This window comes from Quercus suber, unplaced genomic scaffold (assembly GCF_002906115.3).
Source record: "Quercus suber isolate HL8 unplaced genomic scaffold, Cork oak 2.0 scaffold_73, whole genome shotgun sequence".
NCBI classification, from domain to species: Eukaryota; Viridiplantae; Streptophyta; class Magnoliopsida; order Fagales; family Fagaceae; genus Quercus; species Quercus suber.
Window position 1 is genome coordinate 1,025,994 of NW_027069538.1, and position 26,673 is coordinate 1,052,666.

A 26,673-nucleotide genomic window follows, 5' to 3' on the forward strand; every position below is an offset into this window, starting at 1 on the left:
TGGGCACAAAGGAATTCGAGTTCAATATACTCGTTTTCCATGTATAGAAAACGAGTAAAATGTACTTGATTTCCTTTAAATTAAAACGACTTCAATTAACTTGATTTATATGTACAGAAACCGAGTAAAATGAACTCGTTTTCCTTTAAACCAAACCGATTTCAATTAACTCGATTTTTATGTAAAGAAACTGAGTAAAATGAACTCGATTTATGGGCCTACGTGGACAGTCTGTCTAGCTCAGACGCTGGCAAAATGGGAAACTCGACTCCAATATACTCGATTTTATTAGCCAAAAATCGACTCCTCTGAACTCGAATTGTTAGAAACCAAATTAGTTTGTAATGTTGCCTAACTAATTATATTTTTTGGGTTTTATGGTTATTTAAAAGAAAAATCCCTATAATAGGAAGCCTCTCCAAATGATACACCGTATGATTTTTTAAAGATTAAACTATATACGTGTCCGAATTTTAGATAGACGGTTATCCTATTTGTCACCACATCCTTAATTGTAGGAATTCACTTTCTCTCAACTTCTGCTATTATCTAGATATATAGATATAGATATTGATAAATAAGAACTCAATGTTATTCATGTATTTTTCTAGTTTTTAAAATGTGATTGTAAATGAGACAAACCCTTTTGTGTAACTTTCTTACTTTGTCAATAAACTCTTTTATTCAATAATTTTTTTTTTAAAAAAAAAGTATGTATGAGAGGCATGGATTAAATTAACATACGGGTCTGTTTCTAGTCCACACGATGTTTATCCCACTTCTCTGGCGTCCACACATGCACTGCCTACCTACGCCTTTTCCTCACTGTCTCTGTGTCAGTGTCTTCCTCTATCTATCTAGTCTATGTTCTAAACTAATTGCAAACGAAACTGTAACTGCAATGAAAAGCGTCATCTCCTGTACCAATCCACTTGCCCCTTTGCCTTGTTTCACCACCGCCTCTTGGTATGTTTTCCTTACAACTCTTCAAATTTCTTAGTTACACCAATACTTCACTTCAGAAAATTAATGCATTGCTAACAACTTTTTTCTTATTATCACATAGATTGTCTAGTCTTTGCAACTCATATTGGGTATTCGATTCCTTAATAAGGAAATTTACTGTGTTTTAAGAGTGTCTTTCTGGGTCTTCTACTTTATGTGCTGAACAAAAGTATAAAAAAAAAAAAAAAAAAAAAAAAAATTACATTATGTGCTGATGATATTTATATATCTGTAGACTACTCAGGCCAAATTTGGACTGAAAGAAATATGGCATTGGCCGCTGCGCAATCAATCTGTTTGTACCGTGACGAAATTATTGGTAATGCATACTTCAGATCAGGACTTACTAGTCATGCAAGGTTTCACAGGCGAAGGGTCGTAAATTTACGCGGTGTAGCTCTAATGAAAATTAGGTTCACTAGCAGAAAGTCTAAATATTTCCAATTGATCAGACCTTATAGGAACTTTTGTTGTTTCGGATCAGAATTTTCAACATTGCTCTCCAGCATGTCTGAAAAGATTTCTTCATCATCTGGTACTAGTTCAACTAAACAAGAGGTAGCTCCCAACACCAGTACTCATTTAGTCTCTTAATGTACAATTTCCTTAATTAATCATTACATCCACTGCTTTTTCCTTAGCTAATTTGGTTCCGTTTCAAGACAAAACAGACATTTGACTTTCTTGTTGACAAAGTAAGAATTGTTCTCAAAGAATGGAGGCATCTACACTTCATGAAAGTTGTTAGTTTACTGGCGTGTGCTTTCATGGTCATTCCATCAGCCAACGCTGTTGACGCTCTCAAAACTTGTGCCTGCTTGCTTAAGGAATGCAGGTATGATCTCATCCTGTAAAATTCTGAACTCTCCTTCTAAATAGAACACTGACTTTATTGATTAGAGAAAAGAATACTATCTAATGGGTATAATCACTACCTCTACTCCTATATATATATATATATACACAATCTAATACAAGCTAAAAAAAAAAACTGAAAAAAAACTAACTCCCTAATTGGAGGGAAAATCTGTTACAACAGAATCAGAACTAATTTGCACACATGTTTATCACCAAATCAGCTCCCTAACCTCCTAATCTACGTGGCATCATCTCTTGGACTGAAAGAATAACTTGATCATAGTAAGGCATTGATTCAATCTTCCTTTACCAATTCTGATTCTGCAACAGCTGTTTGATTAGTGCCTCTTGTCACGATTTCATCTTGAACCTTTCCCTGATGCTGAGAGCTACTTTGATTGACAGAATGCAGAGAATCACTCTGCCTTTTAGTTTCAACACATCCCAATTGGTTCAAGCATTCTGAAGCTCCCAAATGGTATCTTATTCTATTTTCTTAGCTTAGGTTGATTATAGCGTGACAGCTACTGATACAAGAGTACTGAAATGTGTTACCCTGCTTCGTTTTGGATAATAAGATGGATTAGAAAGAAACTTAGCTAAATAACCTTCAATTCGCGCTAGTTTAATTTTTAAGAAAATGGCCCCAGGTCAATAAAATTCTTTTTGTTAAGGAAAATCGTAAACAAAGTGCTGTAAATTGCCTCAAAATTTAGTGAATCACGTGTTGAAAAGTGTGAAAACAAAGAGGCACAGTATAGTTCATATTTCTCACGTAAAGGTAGTAATCGTACATCACTAAGAGAGTAATGAATTGTAGTTGGATCCTTAAGTGCTTTGATGATGAAATCCATTTGTATCATAGCGTTAATTGTCCGCAATATGACTGAAAAATAGCATTTAGTTGGGAAATTGCCATTGTAATTTGTGCAGTTCGTTGGCATATACCTTGAATAAGGGAAAATTTACATTGGTTTAATGGAAGATGTTCAAGAATTTCTTACTAGATATTATAGACACCCCATTTTGTTCCTACCTATACCTTGGTCCTAATGACGAGACAATTTTTCCCTCCCCAAATGATCAGAATTGTGTATTGAGTCCAATGGGGATACAAACCCTAATAGTGGCCCAATATTGTCCAAGCTTAAACCCAGCCATGAACCAGAAACTAAACTCAAATCCCAAAAACCCATTTTTGACCTATTTAGCCGAGGCTTACAAAAGGTGTATATGTGCGTATATAATGCTTGCGCACCCAATCTATGGCATACACACCTTCTAGACAAAAAGCCTAAAATTACTCCATTTTCATTTTGGTGAGATTCTAGATCAACTAACTTGATCAACTGGCTGCCAATCGTCCCATCAAACCCTAGATCCTCATTTCCCCTGTAAATACTCCCGCTTTCATCAACCAAAGGGTTAAATACTTTTTGCCTACTGAAACTCTCTCAAAATCCCCTCAACATATCTAAACTAAGAGTTTTTGGCTAGGAGAGCAGAAAAGGGTGAGGATTAGGTTGATTTTCAGCCATCTTTAGTTAGAAAATAATCTCTTGCTCAGTTGTGTTCAAACTTCTAGTTGGTCCAATCTTGCTAGCACACATTTTTTAGGGTTATTCAGCCACCCTAATCGAATCGTTCAACTCATCCTCCCACACACACAGTTGCGGTAGTTGATTTGAGCCGAGAGGCCGGTCAAAATAACATCACTGTAAGTGCTACAAGAAGATGTGGATATTTCCTATGATGCGCACTCTTCTCCTTGATTCTTGTTTCATTTATGTTCTTTCTTTTTTTTAGTCTTTCAATATGTTATCTTGTGCAGAATAATCTTCTTTGTGCCTTATTTATTTATTTATTTGTTTTGTTTTTGCTAAAAACATGTTGGAACCCTAATTTGCTTTAGGGTGCGTATGCGTTTGGTAAGATTCGTTCACATCCATGTTCGTGCATATGCATCCTTTGAACGGCTAGGTTTCATGTTTTGTTCATCTAACTTAAAGCCCAGATGCATACATCGGTAGAAGAATGTGTACGTACTCTTCTTATGGTGTACACTAATCTGGGCAGAAAACAAATTTCATTCCTGTTTTGTTTTATTTACCTTAAATGTCATATTTATTATCTTTCCTTATCTATTCTACCTGCATTAACTATGTATACTTGCCATCCTATTTGTTTCCTTTTGTGTCTCATGTAATAAATGCAAAATATTCAAAATACTTTTTTTCTTTCATTTCTCATACCAAAACCTAATACAATCTCTCTCTCTTCTCCCTCATCCACTCTTTAATTCTGATTTGAATCTAATTAGGCAACTGAAAGTATTAGGGATAAATAAGGAAACCTTTTAATTCTTAAAAGACACATACTTTCTAAAACTTAAAATCAATAGTCAATTGATATCCAATCCCTATTGGAAATTGGTTAACTATTCAAACATAAGAAAGGTATTTAAGTAAGCTTTATTGAAATTAAGATGTTTGATTTGAACTTAAATGGTAACATAAAAGTTAATTAAATATCTCTTAAATAATCAATTCTCTTTTAAGCCATGTACAGTCACCAAGCCTTGAAAGATAAGTGTAAAGGTTTGTCCATGAAGATTACATCCTAGTCTTACTCGTGAGTGCCATCGAGCTACAGAAGCAGCGAGTTTGGGTGAGGAAAGCTATGCCTTTAGCATTTCAACAGCATGAACTCCATAGCTGTAAGGATCTAAAAGGAAAGAGGACACAGCCTGATACACTATACTGGTCACCGAGCACTAACATGAGAGAGGTATTGATCTTTGCCTAGTTTGGCGTTGCACCAGCCTCCTCATGGGTAGAACATTGCTTGGACAGCATAGCAGGACAATTGTAGCTCCCACTTAGGACAAAGCAAGTGACAAGGCTCACAATCTTCTCTCTCTCTTTCTCTCTCTCTCTCTTCGTACCACCCAACGTTGTCCTCCCAGCACACTCTACATGCAACAGATTTTTCTCACTCCATTAGCAAGAAAATAAGGAATTCATCAACTATCCTTGTATACCAGAAGACAATCCTCGTACTATAAAAGGGAAAAGTATACTAAGCATCCTAGGTATCACAAAAAACAGAATAATGGGGTAGAAAATGATAGAAAGAGAAAGATGATTACAAAAAACACTAGATGTGCAACAGAAAGAATGTAATTTCGGTTTCTAAAATGGAATACAACATCTTTGCAGGGATAAAGAGATAAAATCCTTAATCCCACTGTGGTTTTTCACCCCTCATTCATGGGGTTTTCCACATAATTCCTCTATCTTTGTTGCTTATTTTAATCCTTGCTCTTCACTCTCAATTCAAGCACAAAAACACCATTTTTAGAATCCTTATAAAAAATTATGTTTAAATATACTCTTGTTGAGGTTTAGAGATCTTCCCAAAATACTCTCTAATTCTTTTTTTTTTTTTTTGATAAGTAAGAATTTTATATATATGAACGGCTACTCTGTGCAAGAAAAACACAGAGCAAACCCAGAGAAAACAAGCATAAAATAGACAGAAAACAAGAAAGAACCAGACAACAACAAAAAAAAAACAAAAAAGAAAGAGAACAAAGAAAAGAAGGGAGAGAGTCACTAGTCGTGAGTCTCCAAGCCTGGACCAATCAAAGAGAGTCCCACTAAAAGAAGCAAGAATCTGATCAACGGTACTATCCAAATCCTCAAAAGTCCGTCGATTCCATTCTTTCCAGATATGCCATAGGATGCACAATGGAACTGAGTTCCAAATCTGAGACGAATGCTTTCCCAACTAATTCCACCAACCAAAAAGCAAATCTGGGATCGATCTAGGGATAATCCAAGACAAACCAAAAGATTTTAAGGCAAAGCACTACAACCGATGAGCCATCTCACAATGAAGAAGTAAATGTTCTACCGTCTCTCCACAATGATGGCACATAATGCACCAGTCTACAAGAACCAATTTCCTCAATTTCAAGTTATCACCCATAAGGATTTTATTCCAAGGTACACACCAAATTAAAAAAAAAAAACCCGTCTAGGAGCCTTTCCTCTCCAAATACCTTTCCAAGGAAAGACAGTTGAAGGGAGATCTCGCAATTTGTTATAATACGACTGGGTGTCAAACTCCCCATTGGGTTTCAACTTCCATCTCATCCGATCTCCAACATCCAAAGGAGGGGTATTAGCTCCCAACATACGAAGAAAATGCAGCCCTTCATCCATCTCCCACTTATTAAGATCTCGAATGAGACGAACATCTCAAATTCTCCTATCCTCCGCCCCCTGCCTCGACAAAGAAGATTCTACAGATGCCTCCTTATCAAGGGCAATACCATACAACCTTGGAAAAGCCAATTGGAAAGGTTGATCCCCATACCACCCATCTTGCCAAAATCTCACTCTATTCCCCAATCCGACAACAAACTGACAATTTTTGCTAAAATGCTCCCAACTCATACAAATACCTCTCCACAAACCACACCTATGAGCACCCCTACCTAGCTTAGAGGTCCATCCCCCCCAATCTTCCCCATATTTTGAAACTACCACCCTCCTCCATAAGCGATCCTCTTCCTTCCCAAACCGCCACAGCCATTTCCACAATAAAGCCTTGTTGAAAGTAGTAACTTTTCTTATTCCTAAGCCACCGTTGGCAATAGGCACGCAAACTTTATCCCATCCTACCAGATGAGATTTGCTGTCACCCTAAAGAAAATCCCTATGCAACTTTTCAATTTTATTAGCCACATAAGTAGGAATGGTGAAAAGAGATAGAAAATAGGTAGGAAGACTAGATAGCGTATTCTTGAGTAATATCAATCGACCCCCTTTAGACAAATACAACTTCTTCCACCCGGCTAATTTCAGCTCAATTTTTTCCAAAATGGGATTCCAAATTGAAGGGGAATTATGCGACGCCCCTAATGGCATGCCGAGATAAGACATAGGCAATGTCTCAACTCTACATCCCAAAATATCTGCCAGGGCTTGCACATCATCAACCTCCCCAATTGGAACCATTTCACTGTAATGCACATTGACCTTCAAACTTGTAACCGCCTGAAAGCTGAGTAACAACAACCGAATATGGAGAATTTGCTCCACATCAGCATCACAAAAAAGGATAGTATTGTCTGCAAACAGAAGATGGGAAACACTTTCTCCATCACCCTTCCTTCTCTCAACTTTAAAACTGCGGATCAAGCCAGCTCCCTTTACTCTTCTTAACATCCTACTGAGCACCTCCATCACAATCAAAAACAGCATAGGAGAGAGCGGGTCCCCTTGCCTTAAACCCCTAGAACTCCCAAAAAAATTATTTGGAGACCCATTAATCAAAACAGAGAACTGCACTGTGGATATACAAGTACGAATCCACTTACACCACTTTACTCCAAAGCCCATTCTATTCAACAAATCCAGCAAAGCCTCCAAATTCACATGATCGTAAGCCTTTTTAATATCAAGTTTGCAAATGACTCCAAGAACCCTACTCTTCCCTCGGCTATCCACACATTCATTTGCAATAAGAACCGAATCAAGGATTTGTCTCCCACCCACAAAGCTATTCTGGGTCTCCAAGATCAACTGATTTAAAACCACTCTCAAACGATTTGTCAAAACCTTAGCCAAGATTTTATACACACTCCCCACCAAGCTAATAGGCCGGAAATCTCTAATATCAGAGGCGTCATTCTTTTTGGGAATTAAAACAATGAAGGTAGCATTAAGGGATTTTTCAAACTTACAATGATGAAAAACCTCTTCAAAGACCGCTAAAACATCTTTCTCTACTACTCTCCAACAATGCTGATAAAACGCCATAGTAAACCCATCCGGGCCTGGAGCTTTGTCCCCCTCCATGTCAGTTACGACTTGAAGAATCTCCTCTCTCTCAAACTTCCGTTCAAGCCAAACCCTCTCCAGATCTCCAATACGATCAAACTCCAAACCCTCCACGAAAGGCCTCCACCCCTTAGATTCCTTGTACAAATTTTTATAAAATTGGACAACTTGATTAGAAACCTCGGATTCCTCCTCAAAAACCACCCCATCCACCTCCAAGGCCCTTAGATGATTAGACATTCTATGGGAGTTGGCCATTTTGTGGAAGAAATTGGTGTTATTATCCCCTTCCTTAATACATAACATCCTAGATTTTTGTCTCCAGGAGATTTCCTCCAAGGAAAGGAGATGCTTCACCTAGGACCTCAAATTTACCCTGTGACATTTCTCCCCATCAGAGAGACCTAACTCCCCTTCCTTAGCGTCTAAAGATTTTAGCTCCTCCATTAATTGATTCTTTTGACGCTTTACAATACCAAACTCTCGGCGATTCCAATGAACAATGTCCTCTTTCAGGGCCTTTAACTTTTTGGCAAGCACAAAACTAGGAGTTCCTACAAAAGAATGCCGATTCCACCAGGATTGAACCTTATCCACAAACCCCTCCGTCTTCAACTACATATTTTCAAATCTAAACGGACTTTTCCCCCTTGCCATTCCCCCTGCCTCCAAAAGAATAGGACTGTGGTTAGAGATAGGACGGGGTAAAATCCTTCGAATAACATCTGGGAAGTGATCCTTCCAATTTGGAGAGACCAAAGCTCTATCAATTCTAGACATTACTGGTTGATCAGTACCACTTGACTAAGTATAGCTACCACCTTCCAAAGGCAAATCAATCAAGTTAAGATCCTCAATAAATTCGGAGAATTTTTCCGTAGCTAGGGCCAAACGAGTCTCACCCCTACGCTTACTAGGAAAACGAACAATATTAAAATCCCCAAGGCAGCAGCACCATGGTATACTCCAATATTGCTGAATACCCACCAACTCATCCCATATGTGACCTCTCTCGTTATTCTCATTTGGGCCATAAACCCCTGAACAAGCCCATATAAAATCGTCCTCCACCCATTGCCACTTTACCGAAATTGAGAATGTACTGACCAAAACCTCCACCTTATCCAAAACCCTCTTGTCCCACATAATCAAAATACCACCAGCAGTCCGGTCAGCCTCCAAAACAGCCCAATCCACATAAGAACAGCCCCACAATATTAAAATCCCCAAGGCAGCAGCACCATGGTATACTCCAATATTGCTGAATACCCACCAACTCATCCCACATGTGACCTCTCTCGTTATTCTCATTTGGGCCATAAACCCCTGAACAAGCCCATATAAAATCGTCCTCCACCCCTTGCCACTTTACCGAAATTGAGAATGTATCGACCAAAACCTCCACCTTATCCAAAACCCTCTTGTCCCACATAATCAAAATATCACCAGCAGTCCAGTCAGCCTCCAAAACAGCCCAATCCACATAAGGACAGCCCCACAAACTACAAACCAGCTGTCCATTCATGCTAGCAATTTTCGTCTCTTGTAAACAGACAACATCACACTTCCACTCCCGCATCAAATTCTTCACCACAAGACGTTTCCGAGGATCATTTAAACCTCTAACATTCCACGAAATCATTTTTATCTTCATTACCACAAAAATAACCCACCTACTAATACCAGCACAAGACCAATCCTCTATCTCCCATCATAATTCACCGATGAGATCAAGTTTCATAGCTCTCTACATCCCTTGTTTTTGGACTTAGCCACTTTTTTGCTACCTGTAGCTTTCCAGTGCAGCACATTGGCTGCCTCCATCTCAATTTCAAGCCTTTGTAAGAGAGCAATGCACAACTTCTCATGTCGAGTCATCGACAACCCAACCAATTTACAGAAACTAGGAATTCTATGTTTCACCCACCCAGAAATATTCAACTTAGCCTCCATACTCAATACCTCAGTGACCTCCTCCAACTCTGCCGAAGTTGACGAAGCACTCGGAGCAATAATCCTCAAAGGTAAACAATCTGTCAGTTCTGTTTCACCAAAACCCCAGAGAAATCACCTACCTCCTCCACAAGCATGACCTCCCCAGAAAGGCTTAAGAAATCCTTACAAGAAAAGGATTTTGCCTCCTGACTTGAAGCTTCAAAACCTATTGACCTAACTCGCAAAAACTCCAAAAAATGCTCGGGGAAAGGTGGTCCAACCAATCTTGGCACAAATTCGAGAAGGACTGTCCTCGTATCTATAGAGACCAACCCACCCGACACCATAATTGAGCTCACAAAACTTTTCCGATCAGTATTGAGCCTAAAGACCATTTTCTGATGGAGCTCGGTGTAGCCCAACTCTCCTACCGGCAAGGAGCTCCTTTCAAAATCACTCCTCGGTGTAAAAGAGGAAGGGCTAGAAGAGTTACCTGGGCTTGTGTTCATCGAGCTTAAATAAGAAACAAAATGGGCTTCTAACTGATTCAGGCCCAAACTGATACCCACCTTCTCCAACGATAAATCCCCAAGGCAACCCGCTGACTCATATTGAGGAGCAGACTTCTCCTAACCACCGGAGCTGATCCCAGCTCGATCCATCACCAACGGAGGCATTATATGTCCATCGGAGTAAAACTTATCATAGGGATTGCAATCCATCTCCATCGGAGCGTACCCAGCCACCATCTGAGGCTTCTGATGCACCACGAGACTGTCGGAGGTTAGCCCATCCAAGTCGCAGCCACCAGCCTCTTTCCGACCCACCGTGAGGCTATCGGAGCTGATTGGAGGCTCAACCTGTCGATCGGCCACCTCCTTAAAGGGTGTCGGGGACCTGGGTTTGACTGAGGAGACTGCTTCCTTAGTCACAGAAGGCTCGCCCATTATACAGGGGCTTGGGCTTGAGCTAGTAACATTGGACAGCATGTTAAGACTTAGACTAGGTTGGGTCAGCTTGGTTCTCTCCCTTAAGCCCACACTTAAGTCCACAGTCTGTAAATTATAACTTTCCCTAGAAGCCCGCTCATTATCAGAGCTCACCTCAGAAAATAAATGACCCTATGGACTCTTTGAGGGGCCCACCACGTGATCCTTCATACTGACCCCCTTGGAATGCCTCAGACCACCTTTAAACAACTCAGGATTGGTGCGAACCCGTGACCCTCTTGGAGTACTCACCACCTGCTCCCTCTGATCTCTTTTCACCCAAATAGAATTCCTCAAATCACCTTTATAAGACCTCCAAACCACCTTTCTTTTTCCTTCCCTATTTACCTCTATAGTCAAGCCTATTGCTGCCAAGTCAGGACTATTCTTTCCAAAACCATGTATGCTCCCATTTGACCTGAATTTCAATGGAGATCTCTTAACTTGTCCTACGGGATTTTGCTCACCTACCTCTGTCTCCCCATTAATGCCTTGCTCCCTCCTAACCCCTCCTCCCACCACCATCATATCAGACTTGCCCACCGGAAAATCCCCCATCTTGGCACCTGAGCATCTCTGATTCATCCCCGACTGTGTCATCTTCCCCTTGTCTGTTGTACCTAACTGCTTAAGATGCTTTCTATCCACTATTTTTCCTTGATAACCTTGCACAGCTTCAGCAAAAGTTTTATAGTTTTGGACCTCCGAATAATGCCTATGCACTTGAGGGATAAACTTATGGTGACCAGTTCCACCCACCGCATATTGGGATGGATACAATAACTTCCTAAGTTCAAGCCCAAAAGCCCTCCAACCACATTTCTCTTTGCCTTCAGAGATAATAATCGACCTCCTAGACCCGCCAACTTTAAGTTCAGTCAAAAGCAAGAACTGACCTGAAAAATTGGTGCTCCGATAAAGAGTAAAAGCAATGTCGCTGTCTCTGAAAGTAAAAAACTGTTTGGAATTTGCCCCCACAACAATGTGTTCAATATTAGCTATCAGCCATTGTGCTACATTCTTGCCCATGAACACTGATCTCATTAAGTATTTGCCCCTCTCAAAAATACGTAACAAAAAATAACGACCCCCTTCCTCTACAACTAATTGAAAAAACTTGGATTCAATGAAAAATCTGCAGACTCCCCCATGACAGATCGGAAAGAACAGAAGAGAGAAGAATTTCTGGCTGATTAGAGGCAGCCGGGCCTCAAAGAAAGGAAAACAGACTATTAAAGATTATTGAGTCGAAATTACTGTTGCTAGTTTTTTCTTCATCTGATCATTAATTTTTCATTTATAAAAGATAACAAAATGGTAAACACAACGGTGGACAGTTCAAACAATAATTACCATCATAAGGCCTGATATGCAGAGATAGAGAGATGATCATTGAAATCCATTTCTAGGAACATTTCTGCATCCAATCTTTTTCCCATCTCTCTAAAATTTAACTTGCACGTACACTTTTCATGACTTCATTGGGGATCAAACCTAGAATTTTTGATTATTTCCGCTTTTACTGCCCTATGCATCCAAGAAAGAAGAGCATGGTGCCTCTAACTAGTTTCGGCAAAAAGCCTCAAGTTGAAGGAGAGAGAGCAAGTCTCTATACATGATGAGGGCTCAGAGTCCATCGAGTCCAATCGAGCTAGAAACCAAGCTCTTGTAGCAGCCATAGAGGAGCTCTAACGCTCTCATATAGCCATGTGGGAAGAGATTCAGTATTTACAATAGAGGACAACCTTTCCTCAAACCCCACACGGTGGTCAACCAATGCAAGAGAAACCGATAGGTTGAACTTGACCCCACTAGGGGTCCATGAACTTCCACGCTAACCTGTCGGAGCTCAAACATCACCTTAATTGACCAGGGAAGATATCATCGCCATCCCGCTAGAAGCTAGGAAGGTGAAAAGCTCTGTCTATGTTGACATAAGGCCTCCCTACCCTAAGGAGGTGGCCAAGAAGCCTTATCTAGTCAACTATACACCATTAGTCTTCCATAGGTATGATGGCGTGGCGGGAAATTCTAGAGAGAATATTTGAAGGTACGTGGACTCTTTAACAGCCCATTCTCATGATCATGAGCTGAGGTTTAGGGAGTTCTCCAAGTCGCTAGAGGGCCACGCTTTCACATGGTATACTAGCCTTTCACCAGGTTTGGTTACCAGCTGGAATGATATGGCTACTCAATTCATGGAGAAATTCTTTGCACTAGATGAGAGACTCACGCAATCAAAATCTACAACAGGAAAGACCAGAAGTCTCCAAGGGCTTGTTGGATTACATTCATAGGTTTGGAGCACTCTTCTTGATGTGTTATGATCCAGTGGACGAAGAAATTTTGGTGGACATATGTATTGCGGGGATGTTGATCAAGTATCGCCCTTATATGGAAAACCTTCAACTCCCTAGTTTCACCAAATTAGTTGGATTTGCTAGAAAGACCAGTGTGTCTATGAGGAAGCCTATCAAAAGCTCAACTTCGCACACCCCCAATGTCTCAAAACCACCATGAAAGTGAGAAAGCAAAAAGATCGAGGCAGCTGTTGTTGAAGAGGTAAAGAAATGAGGCCAAGGCAAGAAGAGGGATATAAGTAACATCCCTCCTTCATTCATTGCATCAAAAAAAGAGTTGTACAACATTTCGGAGACAGGGATCAAAAATAGAGTAGTCATTCTACCCCAATGTAAATGTGAGCACACTAAGAAGAAAAGGCTTGTCCACTATACTTTATTTACCATTGAAAGAATGACCATCACACTATGGATTGTTACACCTTGAGGAGCATCTTCCATGATAAAGTAGCTAAGGTTAAGCTAGTAATCAAGAATGCAACAAGAGAGAGGCAAGCAAAGCAATGCATAGGCCCAAAAAGGAAATGACCTTCTTTGTGGGCAATGAAGATCCAATGGAAAATGAAGCATGAAGTTTAGCTAGTAACGGCTCTACAACTCCAATCCTTTTGGGAAGAGATATGCTTTACACTAAGAGCTCGAAAGGAGGCTGCATAGGCCTTTTCTCGAGTGATAGAAAGAGGTCAAGAAACCGCCCTTTTAGGAGGGAGTTCTTTGCACATAGCCTTCTAGGAAAGTATAGAACCTATAACATTTTCTCAAAAGGATCCAGCCAACCAGGTGGTTAATGGCAAAAGACCTTTATATGTCATGGCAACATTAGGAACCTCCCAGCTAAAGAGAGCCCTGGTAAACACCAGTGCATATGTCAACGTCATTCCATTTCCTACCCTCAACACTTTAGGTATCCCTCGAGACAGAATCATTCGTGAACCTCTTCTGGTCTTTTAAGTAGGAAGCTTGTAGGAGAATTCCTTAGGACATTTGTCCATGGATCTTAGAGTGGGACTCATTAGAGCTCGTACTCTCATGCATGTTATGGATGGAGAGGCATCTTATCTCATCATCATCGACCGCCATTGGCTCTATGCCCACAAAGCTATGGCCTCAACATACAACCAATGTGTAAAGGCAGTCTGGTGAGGTAGGACTGTGACTATTGAAGCCACTTGAGAGCCACACGATGGAGTAGAGCTTCATTTTGCAGAAGCAGCTTTGTACCATGAGTTCAAGCATGAGAGAGAAAATCAAGTCCTTCCTTTCAACTCAACTTTCTTGAAGAGAAATTCAGAAGAAGATGCAGAGGTCATCTAGCTTGAGAAAGCCCTAAAGATTACTAGATCACCAAGCTTGATGGTAGGGTGGTCTACGAGTTCAAACGGTTCAAAGGGAGGAGTTGGGAGAATGGCGGACCTAACCCCTATGTCTTTACTCAATAGCTAGAAGGGGTGTACATAGCTAATGAAACTTTGAAGGAAGCCCTTAAGTGTAGGAATGATATAGTTAAGAATGTACAAGAAAAATTGATTACGGTGAATTTAGGTGAAGGAAATTTAGAGAGGCTGGTCAAAATAAGCAAGAACCTGCTTGATGAAGAAAAGAGAGAATTGATAGCTTTATTGATAGCCAAATCCACATATGTGTGGACTTCAAAGACCTTAACAAAACCTATCTTAAAGGTGAGTTCCCTTTGCCTAACATTAATATTTTGGTGGATTCTGCTGCCTGTCATAAACTTTTTTCTCTTATGGATGGCTATAGTGGCTACAACTAGATTTTCATGGAACCAATAGATGCTCACAAAATTGCTTTTCAGAACACCATTTGGGAATTATTTCTATAAATTAATGTCATTCAGGCTAATGAACGTTGGGCTACATATCAAAAGACCATGACGTGCATACAGATCCACCCTTGTCAAAGGCCTAACAGCAGCAAACTCCCAATGTGCACGTCTATCTATCTACTCCTCTGATGTTTTTTCATTTTTATTCATTTCATGTTTTTAAGGGTATGTATATAAAAGTTGTTACTCTAAAATCCTGTTAAAACCCTTAGAGCATGGAGAATAAAGTCGAATTTAAATAAGAAATGATGCAACAAACAGAAGTGTAGTTCTTTCACATATATATACACATTATATAGCCTTTAATATAATTTATAAAAAAAAAAAAAAAAAAAACCCCTACGTTCTAAAGCCTTTAAACAGGCCAAAAAAAAAAAAAAAAAAAATCAACAAAACAAAACAAGAAAAGGGAGATTACAGGTTCTAAGGCATGAGTTCAAGGAGATGGAGGATTGTAGGCATCTGAGTCCCCATCCGAGCTCTCCTCAGGAGTACCATAGCCATGATTTGAATCTTATCTACTAGAATCACTGTCATTGAAGGGGCTTCTTCTATAGTTGTCAATATCATATGATATGCGATACGTATTGTATTGTGTGTAAAAAGTTCTGTATCGTAAGTGCTCATGAATCGTACGATACAGTGTGCGTATCGTATGATTTATATCTTATCTTAAAATCGTATGTATTGTATGATGCATAGATGAATGCTTTAAAATGAGTTTTGTTTTTTTTTAATTATGTACTTTTATTTGAAATTGATGATGCTAAAAATCGTTAGTAAGTCACACGGTCTTCATGTGCTTAAGACAATACCTGCACAGCACAAAATGAGAAGATCTTAGGAGAGTACCGGTGTGGTACCGGCTAAAGACCCTCCAAAGGTTAGTTAGAGAACTTTCACAACTCTAGAGTGCCAGAGTTAAGGGAAATTATGCGTACCTTGTTTTCTGAGGGCTTTGGGTTTTTATAGTAGTGTGGAACCGACCTTCTTTCTTGCTTTGAAAGATGTTTTCTTACGGGGAAGATCCTCATAAATGTGCGTATTTTGCGGGATTTTTCCCATGTTGGGATTCCATTGACTAGGGTTAATCGTGGGGCACAAGATATTTCCATGTAAGGTTTACCTCTGCCATGTGGGTGCCATATGGCCTTGGCATCTGTCGGCCTTGGGCATATGTACCCAAAACCCATCCATATAGAGGGACTATCCATCTATTATTAGGGGGGGGGGGGGAGTCCATTTGTCATGTGGTCTATCCGTCCAGCATTTCAATCTGTTGCCTTATTTCTGGTAGCTCACCAATTTAGAATCGTCAGGTTCATTTGAACGGATCCGTTATCCTTGATTTTTATCCTCTTTCGTTGCCCCTTCACTCCATGGGTCCGTCATCTCCCTTGGACGGACCTGCGGGGTGACGGTCTAACTCATCTCTTGAGAAACGTGCTTTGATTGACAGGCTAGCCTAGAGTCATAAATGTCGTAGGGGCACGTGGCATGTTTTTTTGTGGTTAATCACTCGGAACGAAGCATCCCTTCATCTTCCTTACCGTTCCTTCTATATATACATGCTTCTTTACCTCTCATTTTTACTTTCCGCAATGAATTTACAACCAGAGTGCTACCATATTCTTTGTCAAACCGGCATACCATCTACTTGGTGCGACAGTCAGCTATGCCTTTCTCGTTGCTCTCTTCAACCAATGCAAGAGAAACCGACAGGTTGAACTTGACCCCACTAGGGGTCCATGAACTTCCACACTAACCTGTCGGAGCTCAAACATCACCTTAATTGACCAGGGAAGATATCATCGCCATCCTGCTAGAAGCTAGGAAGGTGAAAAGCTCTGTCTATGTTGACATAAGGCCTCCCTACCCTAAGGAGGTGGCCAAGAAGCCTTATCTAGTCAACTATACACCATTAGTCTTCCATAGATATGATGGCGTGGCGGGAAATTCTAGAGAGAATATTTGAAGGTACGTGGACTCTTTAACAGCCCATTCTCATGATCATGAGCTGAGGTTTAGGGAGTTCTCCAAGTCGCTAGAGGGCCACGCTTTCACATGGTATACTAGCCTTTCACCAGGTTTGGTTACCAGCTGGAATGATATGGCTACTCAATTCATGGAGAAATTCTTTGCACTAGATGAGAGACTCACGCAATCAAAATCTACAACAGGAAAGCCCAGAAGCCTCCAAGGGCTTGTTGAATTACATTCATAGTTTTGGATCACTCTTCTTGATGTGTTATGATCCAGTGGACGAAGAAATTTTGGTGGACATATGTATTGCGGGGATGTTGATCAAGTATCGCCCTTATATGGAAAACCTTCAACTCCCTAGTTTCACCAAATTAGTTGGATTTGCTAGAAAGACCAGTGTGTCTATGAGGAAGCCTATCAAAAGCTCAACTTCGCACACCCCCAATGTCTCAAAACCACCATGAAAGTGAGAAAGCAAAAAGATCGAGGCAGCTGTTGTTGAAGAGGTAAAGAAATGAGGCCAAGGCAAGAAGAGGGATATAAGTAACATCCCTCCTTCATTCATTGCATCAAAAAAAGAGTTGTACAACATTTCGGAGACAGGGATCAAAAATAGAGTAGTCATTCTACCCCAATGTAAATGTGAGCACACTAAGAAGAAAAGGCTTGTCCACTTTACTTTATTTACCATTGAAAGAATGACCATCACACTATGGATTGTTACACCTTGAGGAGCATCTTCCATGATAAAGTAGCTAAGGTTAAGCTAGTAATCAGGAATGCAACAAGAGAGAGGCAAGCAAAGCAATGCATAGGCCCAAAAAGGAAATGACCTTCTCTGTGGGCAATGAAGATCCAATGGAAAATGAAGCATGAAGTTTTGCTAGTAACGGCTCTACAACTCCAATCCTTTTGGGAAGAGATACGCTTTACACTAAGAGCTCGAAAGGAAGCTGCATAGGCCTTTTCTCGAGTGATAGAAAGAGGTCAAGAAACCGCCCTTTTGGGAGGNGTTGGCTAAACTTTGTAACCGGTGCAGACCTTCTATGACTTGTCTCCCCCAGGATACAACAGCCCAACAAGTGTCGTATGGCTAGAACAACTTCTGCACAAAGTGTTCAAGCCCAAAGCTCCACCAGATAGAACACCCTTCCTTGCCAAGAATCTCTCTAATTTTTTCTTTGTGTGTATTGTAATTTCAGTAACTTGGATTGAGTCTGAATGAGTCTATTTATAGGCTCAATGGGCCTCACGAAATTACTACCCAATTTATTCTGATTAATTAGGTCCATTATTCTGATGTAGTGGGTGTTATAAGATTAATGTTGGATATTAATTTGATGGGCTGGAGTTACACAATTAATGGTCTGATAAGGAGTTTCTGAAGAATGAAAAGGCCCAAACGGATAGTCTGATTCATTTCCAATTTTGATACCTCCACTCTTCACCTCCCCCTTGCGCACGTATCTAGCCCAATATCTGAGTCAATACATTTTAGCCCATTAATCACCACAATTAAAAAGAATAAAAAAGTCTCTCTCCTTTTCAATGTGGGATTAAACATTTTCACTAACTCCTCATCTCCCATATTTACTCACATATCTTTTCATTTATGTTATTACATTTATTCATTTTATTTATTTAATATTAAAAATGCTCCAACAAACTGGATTTTATTATCAATTACAAAGAGTCTCAATTGTAACTGGTCCTTTTAAGGTATAGTGCAGATGTGGTTAGCGTTTTTCCTTGGGTTGTTACATATGGTATTAGAGCTAGCTGGTAACCCCATGTGGGCTCAAAGACATTACCTCATAAATTGGGTCCTAATGAGGACGTTAGGGATTTAAGTGGGGGGAGATTGTGATGCTCCAATTTGATTGATTATGTGATATGTGTGGGTGTGTGATGAGTCCCACATCGGGCATATACTGGGTTGAACTGGGCTTTATTAACAATTACAAAGAGTTTCAATTGTAATTAATCATTTTAAGGTATAGCGCAGATGTGGCTAGATGGTATCAGAGCCAGCTCGGTAAGATGTGGCTAGCGCTTTTCCTTGGGTTGTTATAAGAGCAAGTCAACTCTGGATATTCAATTTTCTCTCAAGCATCTTGCTGGCCCTATTTGCATTTGGTTGTTATTTTAGAAGAAGACAATCAGCCTTGGTCTTGAAGCCCATGACTTTGAGACCACCTTCTTTGGGGAACTTGTCCCTAGAGGTTGACGAGCGACACGACCATGTCGTTTAATTAGCTCCCTCATTGTATGTTTTGTTTGAGAGAAGTGTTCAAGGGTGGGGCGCAAGTATCGGTCAGAACTACTAGATCATCTATATAGTCTTTCGGCATTGCCGTGCATAGCAACACCAAAAGAGTGGAAACTGTAAACACCCCATTTCATTTTAACCTATACTTGAATCCCCTGGTCCCAACGATGAGACAATCTTTCGCTAACAAAATGATCAGCATCGTGTGTGGAGTCCAATGAGGATACAAACCTTAAAAGTGGCCTAATAGAGCGTAATTCCAAGCCCAAATATGAACAAAAAACCAAGCCCAAAAGCTCATTTTTGACATAATTTGGTTAAGGCTTTCAAAAGTTGCATACATCAGGTATATGATGCATATGTGCCCAATCTATGGCGTACACACCTTTTGGATAGAAAGTCAAAAATCACTCAATTTTCATTTTGGCGAGATTCTAGGGCAACCAACATGTTCAATTGGCTGCCTAAATGTCCCATCAAATCCTAGACCCTCATTTCCCTTAAGAATACCCCCACTTTTATCAACCAAAGGTTCAGATACTATGTCAAAATCATTTCAGAATATCTAAACTAAGAGTTTTAGGCTAAGTGGACAGAAAAGGCTAAGGATTAGGTTGATTTTCAGCCATATTTAGTTAGAAGATAATCTCTTGCTCACTTGTGTTCAAACTTATAGTTGGTCCAAGCTTACTAGAACACCTTTTTTAGGGTTATTCAACCACCCTAATAGAATTGTTTGACTTATCCTCCCACACAAAGCTGCAGTAGTTGATTTTAGCCGAGGGGCCGGTCAAAATAACATCCTTATTAAGTGATATGAGGAGGAGATGTGAATCTTTCCCATGATCCACACTCTTCTACTCGATTCTTGTTTTCGTTATATTCTTTTTTGTTTTTAGTCTTTCAATATGTTATCTTGTGCATAACAATCTATTCTGTGCCTTTTGCTTTATTTATTTCTTCTGTTTTTAATAAAAACATGTTGGAACCCTAATTTGCCTTAGGATGAGTACGCATTTGGCAAGATGTGTAAGCATCCTTTAAATGATTAAGGTTCATCTTTTGGTCTATCTTCTAGGGATCTGGCTTGAAGTCTAGATGTGTACGTCGGTAGAAGGATGCGTACGCACTCTTCTTATTGCTTACGCCAGTTTAGGTAGAAACTAGATTTCATTCCTATTTTTTTATTTGCTTTAAATTCCATTTTTATTATCTTTCCTTATCGGTTTTATCTGCTTTGACTATGTATATTTGCTGTCTTGTTTGTTTCCTTTTGTGTCTCATGTAATAAATGCAAAATATTAAAAATACTTTTTTTTCCCCTTTCTCATACCAAACCTTAATTCACTCTCTCATCTACTTTTTTAATTCTGATTTGAGTCTATAAATGTAACTAAAAGTCTTAAAAGATAAATAAGGATGCCTTTTAATTCTTAAAAGACAAATACTTTCTAAAACTTAAAGTTAATAGTCAATTGATATCCAATGCCTTTTGGAAATTGGTTGACTATTCAAACATAAGGAAGGTATCTTAATAAGCTTTAACGTAATTAAGATGTTTGATTTGAACTTAAATGGTAACATGAAAGTCAGTTAAATCTCTCTTAATTAATTAAATTTCTTTTAAGCCTTAAAGAATGCAAGATCTGTAATGGTGAATCAAGACAATCTAAGTTTAATAAAGGGAAGACATCTACAAATCAATGAAGACTTCACTTAAATTAAGGATCCCCAATTAGGTATACAAATACACACACTTGGATGTTGTTGCTTCGATCTTTATCATACACATGTTGATATTGTTGTCTTGATCTTTGCCATGTCTTTATGATGATGCTAAATGCCATGAGTGGTTTGACTAGACTTACACTTGGGTCATGGATACAAGTGCACCTTTTGAGCCTTTAAGATAAGCTTACTTTCCATCCATTTAAGCAACGATATATGAAGGCTGGCTATGACTGGACAAGCTTGGGGTGCCTAACATCTTCCCACCATGTACCCTAACTTCGGACCTAGTCTAGTAAAAAGACCTTTATGGAGTCATGTTTTGGTTCTTGGACTTATAACCAAGTGCCGACTTCATCATCTCCTTTTAAGAAGCTCTGCGTAGTCCTCGGTTTCCACTGACTTTGAGTCTAAAACCATTTTTCAAGGAAATTAAGTACCGTGCACCCCACCTTCATAAGAAGAAATTGACATGCTGATGTTTCACAAACGGGGGTACAAACCACAGAACTTACATGCATAATCCTCACTACGTGATTTTGTATATCGCTTTGTTTTAGAGTTTGCTAATGATAGTAAACTCTCTCTCTCTCTCTCTCATCTTAAGGGTAATATTCCTTAAATATTGCATTTTTTTTTTCTTTGACTAGCTTATTATCCATTGATGAATATATAAAAATTTATGGACCACTGATTGTTAAGAATTAAGAAGACAATCCATCTTCTTTGTTTGAGATTCTCTTATTTTGCTGAAATTGAAAACTTTTTGTTAAAAGTATTGTAGATAAAGGTAAAAGTTAGTTGAAATAGTATAGTAGGACCTATGAATAATATCAAAAAGTGCAGTGGGACTCATAAATAGTAGTAAAAATAAGTTGAATAGTAAAATAAGTTGATAAAATTAATCATTCCAAACGGACACTAAATCACCACGTTCTACAATCAATTTACATGAGGATTGTTCATTAAAATATCTGTTGATAGTTTACTCTCCAACAAATCAGATTTAACTGGATACATTTCTTGTTTTATATTTTTTCCTTTTAAATAAAAAATTAATCACCAAACATGGCATTCTGTCTCCAAAATTAAGTATCTCCTCTATCTTTAACTTTATTGCTGGTGCTATTGTTGAAATCAGGGTAGAACTTGCCAAGTGCATTGGAAACCCATTATGTGCTGCCAATGTTGCTTGTCTCCAAACTTGCAACAATCGACCAGATGAGACTGAATGTCAGGTTAGTTCTATATCTTTCTCTCTGTACCCGCATAGGCTTAACCAATTTATACCAATCAAGGTAAACTCTTGTTTTATTAATTCTTTCTATTCTTGTCTTGCAGATAAAATGTGGTGACTTATTTGAAAACAGTGTTGTTGATGAATTTAATGAATGTGCAGTATCACGAAAGAAGTGCGTACCTAAAAAATCTGATGTTGGGGAATTCCTTGTTCCTGATCCTGCTGTTCTAGTTAAGACTTTTAACATTACAGATTTTAATGGGAAGTGGTTCATTGCTAGTGGTTTAAATCCTACCTTTGATATTTTTGACTGCCAATTGCATGAATTCCACACAGAGTCCGGAAAACTTGTTGGCCATTTGTCATGGAGAATAAGAACCCCAGATGGTGGTTTTTTCACTCGCTCAGCAGTCCAGAGATTTGTGCAAGATCCCACCCAGCCTGGGATACTGTATAATCATGACAATGAGTATCTTCACTATCAAGACGACTGGTAATTTCTCTATTTTTTTCTGCAATCATTTTCATGCTACTCTTCATGTATCCATTTAGGCGTGATTGCATGAATATGTGCTTACTTGTTTGTTACCAAATATATATATTTTTTGGTAGAACAATTTCACTTATACTAAATACATCTGGTAATAACTGTTTTGAAAGAATTAATGAGTATAATTAGGTGCTTGCTTACATGGAAGAATCATCAATTGGAGGATTTCTATAAAAATTACATTTCAATTGTGCATGCATAGTGAGACAACATAAATAGGTCAAATAGAAGGTTTTCCTCTGCTGAAACTTGTTATTACAACAATATATGCTAATCTCATGCGTAAGATACAAATATATAAAATGCCATTCACTTCCACAATATGAAGTTTTGCCCAAGTTAAAATGCATTTGATATGTAATTTATAAAATTAAAAAAAAAAAAAAAAGCATGTAATTTGTATTTTTCAAATAGTTCAAAAATTTGTGTGTATTAATTTTAGTATGTATAGTTCTTTATTGTTACCTATAGTGGCTTATCTGAGGAAATTTAAAGAGAGAACGAAGGATAATTTCTGGATTAATTCTAGGTAATCCAGCCTCCTTAAAAGATGAGTTTGGATGATAATTTTCTGATATCTTTTATTTCAATAGTCACTGAGTTTATACAAGCAGAAAGCAACGTTCCAAAACCTAAAATCTGAAGGATGTAGACTAAGAGCATTCTCATTAGCTCTTCTATAAAAAATACCATTTTGACACACCAAAAGCTTACTTTACTATTTTACCACGTCATTTTACAACATCTCATTTATCAGGTGTTTTATTCTCTACTTCTATACATTAAAATAATATTTACAACATATTAAAATAATATATTAAACTCCTCCCCAGTTCCCATCATCATCATCAATAACAACAACGGCACAACCACCACTGCAACAACAGCCACCAACAACCACTGTCACAACAACACCGACAGCCACCATTGGCACAAACCCACATCCACCAACACCACCTTATTAAAAACAAAAAAAAAATCCACAACAACCCAAAAAATAACCACCACAATCAACCCACAACCACTACAATTAATCACCAATATCATATCAACCCAAATTGTAGCAAATAAAAAAAAAAAAAAACCCACAACCAGAGAGAGGCAGAGTGAAAGGCGAACAGAGGGGAGAGGGAAGAGGGATCTACCTCCGCCCACCATAACCAAAATCCAAAATCAACCTACAACCGCCGCCACCCGCCAACATCAGCCCATCACAACCCATGAAAATCAACCCACAACCCCTTGGTGCCGAATCCACTATCAAATCACAACAAAACCAAAAAAAAAAAGAAAAAAAAGAAACCAATTCCATAGATATCGGCCTGGCTTGAAGCTCTGGCCATGGGTTGTTGTGGATGTGGTGAGTCGGCTTGTGGCGGTTGGGATGGGTCGTTGTGGCTGTGTTGGTGGTCGGGTTAGTGGGTCATGGCTAGGTGGCGGCTTGGTGAGGTCTGCTACTTGGTGAGATCGGCGGCGACTTGATGAGGACGGCTGTGTGCTCTAGAAAAAGGAAGAAAGGAGAAGCTGAGAGTGAGAATGAGTGAGGAAGAGAGACTCAGGCAGATGGGATAGAGAAAAGAAAGAATTAAAAAAAGGAATAAAGTGATGAGAGAGGAGAGAGAAAAGATAATAAAAAAATAATAAAATTTATAGAATTGTTGTTTGTACGCTTCTATATTTGAAATGGAACTGTTTACTTATGCCAAATATTTTGGTATTTAGAACACCTCATGAGAGTGATTTTTTGGTGTTTGGTATGTCAAATGCCAAATATTTGGCATTTGACATACTTGATGAGAATGCTCTTACAGCTTTTCTCTCCCCTGGTAGGAGTTCTTTCTCTCTCTCTCTATGGTAAGAGCTATCTTCCTTTAGGGCTCTTTCTTTAGGCAGCGCCGCCAACCACAGGCGGTGGCCATCCCTCAGTCGACTAGTATGGAGCAAACAATACTAGATAGCCTCCAAAATCTGCAACTCACTAAGGAAGAAGAAGAAGACATTTTGAACACAAGCCAAAGTAGACCAGAAATTTAGAGGAATGTGTGTTAAGCCTCTTTGGTAGGCTACAGCTCAGTAGGCAGCAGAATCAACGTGCTTTGAAGAACACACTCAGATCAGCATGGAAGATGGGCTCAGAATTGTTGAGGTGGGTAACGGCATTCTCCAATTCAAATTTAGCTGTCAGTATCAGATGGAATGGGTGGAAAAAAATGGCCCTTGGAATTTCAATAATAATCTACTACTTCTATGGCGATGGAATAAAGGATTGACTGCAGCAAACATGGAGTTTACACACTCCCCTTTTTGGGTCCAAATTTGGGGATTGCCCTTTGCGCATATGTAAGAGGACACTGGGAGAGACATAGGAAGAGGCTTGGAAGGTATGTGGAGACCGATACAAGGTCTTGGCATTCTGGCCAAGCTAAATTTATGAGGGTTCGGGTAGAGTTGATGGTGGACAAGCCTCTGCGAATAGGTGGGTACATCACAAGTCCAGAAGGTGTAAGATTGTGGGTCACCTTCAAATATGAGAGGCTCCTTGTAGTATGTTTTTATTGTGGAAAGATTGGTCATGATGTTAGACATTGCGTAGTACCAATAGATGCACAGAATCAAGAACCATAGTATGGTGATTGGCTTAGGGCCAACGGCACATATAAAGGAAACAATGAAAGAAGAAATGAAAGAAGTAAACCCCGAAATGATAGTAGCAACCAATCGAATGGGATGGCAGGAATGGAACGGTCACGGTCGTTGACGGAGGAAACAAGGGAGATGCTGGTGAAGTCCAGTGAAGGTGGTCACACCGATGGTGCAGATCACGAGATGGAAAAAGTAGAGAATTGGGTGGCTCAAGGTGACTTGGACAAGTCAGGAAACCAAGTGGATGGACAGATGCCTAGATGGGATAGCTCGGAGAAAGCTGGACCTAATCCGCAGATAGGGAGTAGCATTAGTAACCCGCAGAAAATGCTGATATACGGCTTAAAAAAAAAAGGAAAAAGCCATTGGATATGCAAGTTCAATACTGGGCCAACAAAAGCCGAAAAGAAAGGAAGAGGGGGAAGTGGCAAGCCCAATAAAGCCCAAGACCAATTTTAATGATGTTGGCATCGTTGGCCATCAGGACTTGGGCCCAGGCAGCGATGGGCAGAAGAGAGGTAAAGGCAGGCTGAAGAAATTGGCTAGGGAGCAAGGCCCACGGGGTGAAAATTCTATAATGGACCAAGAGGGTGCAGTGGGACTAAACGAATGGGAAAAATAGAAATACTGAAGGCAGAGGAGAACAGAGTGACAAAAAAGGTTTGTGGGGGCAGAGGAAGTGCCTACGAAGAATGGGAATTCCATGAATTGATCGGCGGTGGCTACTAGGCAGCACAGCTGAGGGCCATGAGTACCTTTGCCTAGAACTGTCGGGGGCTTGGGAACTCCCGGACAGTGAATGCGTTGCAGGAATTGTGCGACGCCTAGATCCCAAAATCGTCTTCTTATCAGAGACGAAGATGAAAATTGTGAGGTTGAAGAGAGTGAAGGTTAAAATTGATTATGCGAATGGCTTCTATGTTCAGAGGGAAGGAAAAGGAGGAGGCTTAGTGTTATTTTGGAGGAAGGAGGTAGACCTGGAAATTAATGGCATGTTTGGATGTTTAAAAAAGGAGGGGGAGTAGAGTAGAGGGAGAGAGAGTAATGCAATTACCTTGTTTGGAAGTTTTTTAAAGAATGAGGGGGAGAGCTTTGGAGGAGTTTGGAGGGGTTTGGATTCCCTCTAGCCCTCCAATTTTAATTTCCCCAAATTGGAAAGATTTGGAGGGAGAGTAGAGTACATAAACTATTGACCAAATAAATTACCTAATTTACCCTTATTATATTAACAAAATTATACAAGGGGAAGGGCTAATTACTCCTTTCTTCCTTACTAATTTTAAAAACATCCAAATAAGGTGGAGGTGAATCATTCTCCTCTACTCTCCTCCCCACTACTCCCCTCTCCTCTACTCCCCTCTACTCTCCTCCCTCTCTAAACTTCCAAACAGGCCATAAAAGCTACTCACGGCACCATA

General features: G+C 39.6%; 1 protein-coding gene across 3 annotated transcripts; it reads left to right on the forward strand.

The window, feature by feature from the left end:
- The first annotated feature begins 770 nt into the window (after window positions 1-770).
- On the forward strand, window positions 771-22,597 carry LOC111995758 (violaxanthin de-epoxidase, chloroplastic). Of its 3 annotated transcripts, none has more exons than XM_065773323.1 (5): window positions 771-966; window positions 1,241-1,563; window positions 1,647-1,840; window positions 21,964-22,060; window positions 22,164-22,597. In XM_065773323.1, exons 2-5 carry the CDS (start codon window positions 1,273-1,275, stop codon window positions 22,557-22,559), a joined length of 978 nt encoding a protein of 325 aa, XP_065629395.1. In that variant the 5' UTR covers window positions 771-966; window positions 1,241-1,272; the 3' UTR covers window positions 22,560-22,597. The 3 variants fall into 3 exon arrangements, with proteins under 3 accessions (XP_065629395.1, XP_065629396.1, XP_065629397.1); XM_065773324.1 differs by having other exon boundaries at window positions 1,668-1,840; window positions 22,164-22,593; XM_065773325.1 differs by having other exon boundaries at window positions 1,677-1,840; window positions 22,164-22,588.
- Window positions 22,598-26,673: the final 4,076 nt, after the last annotated feature.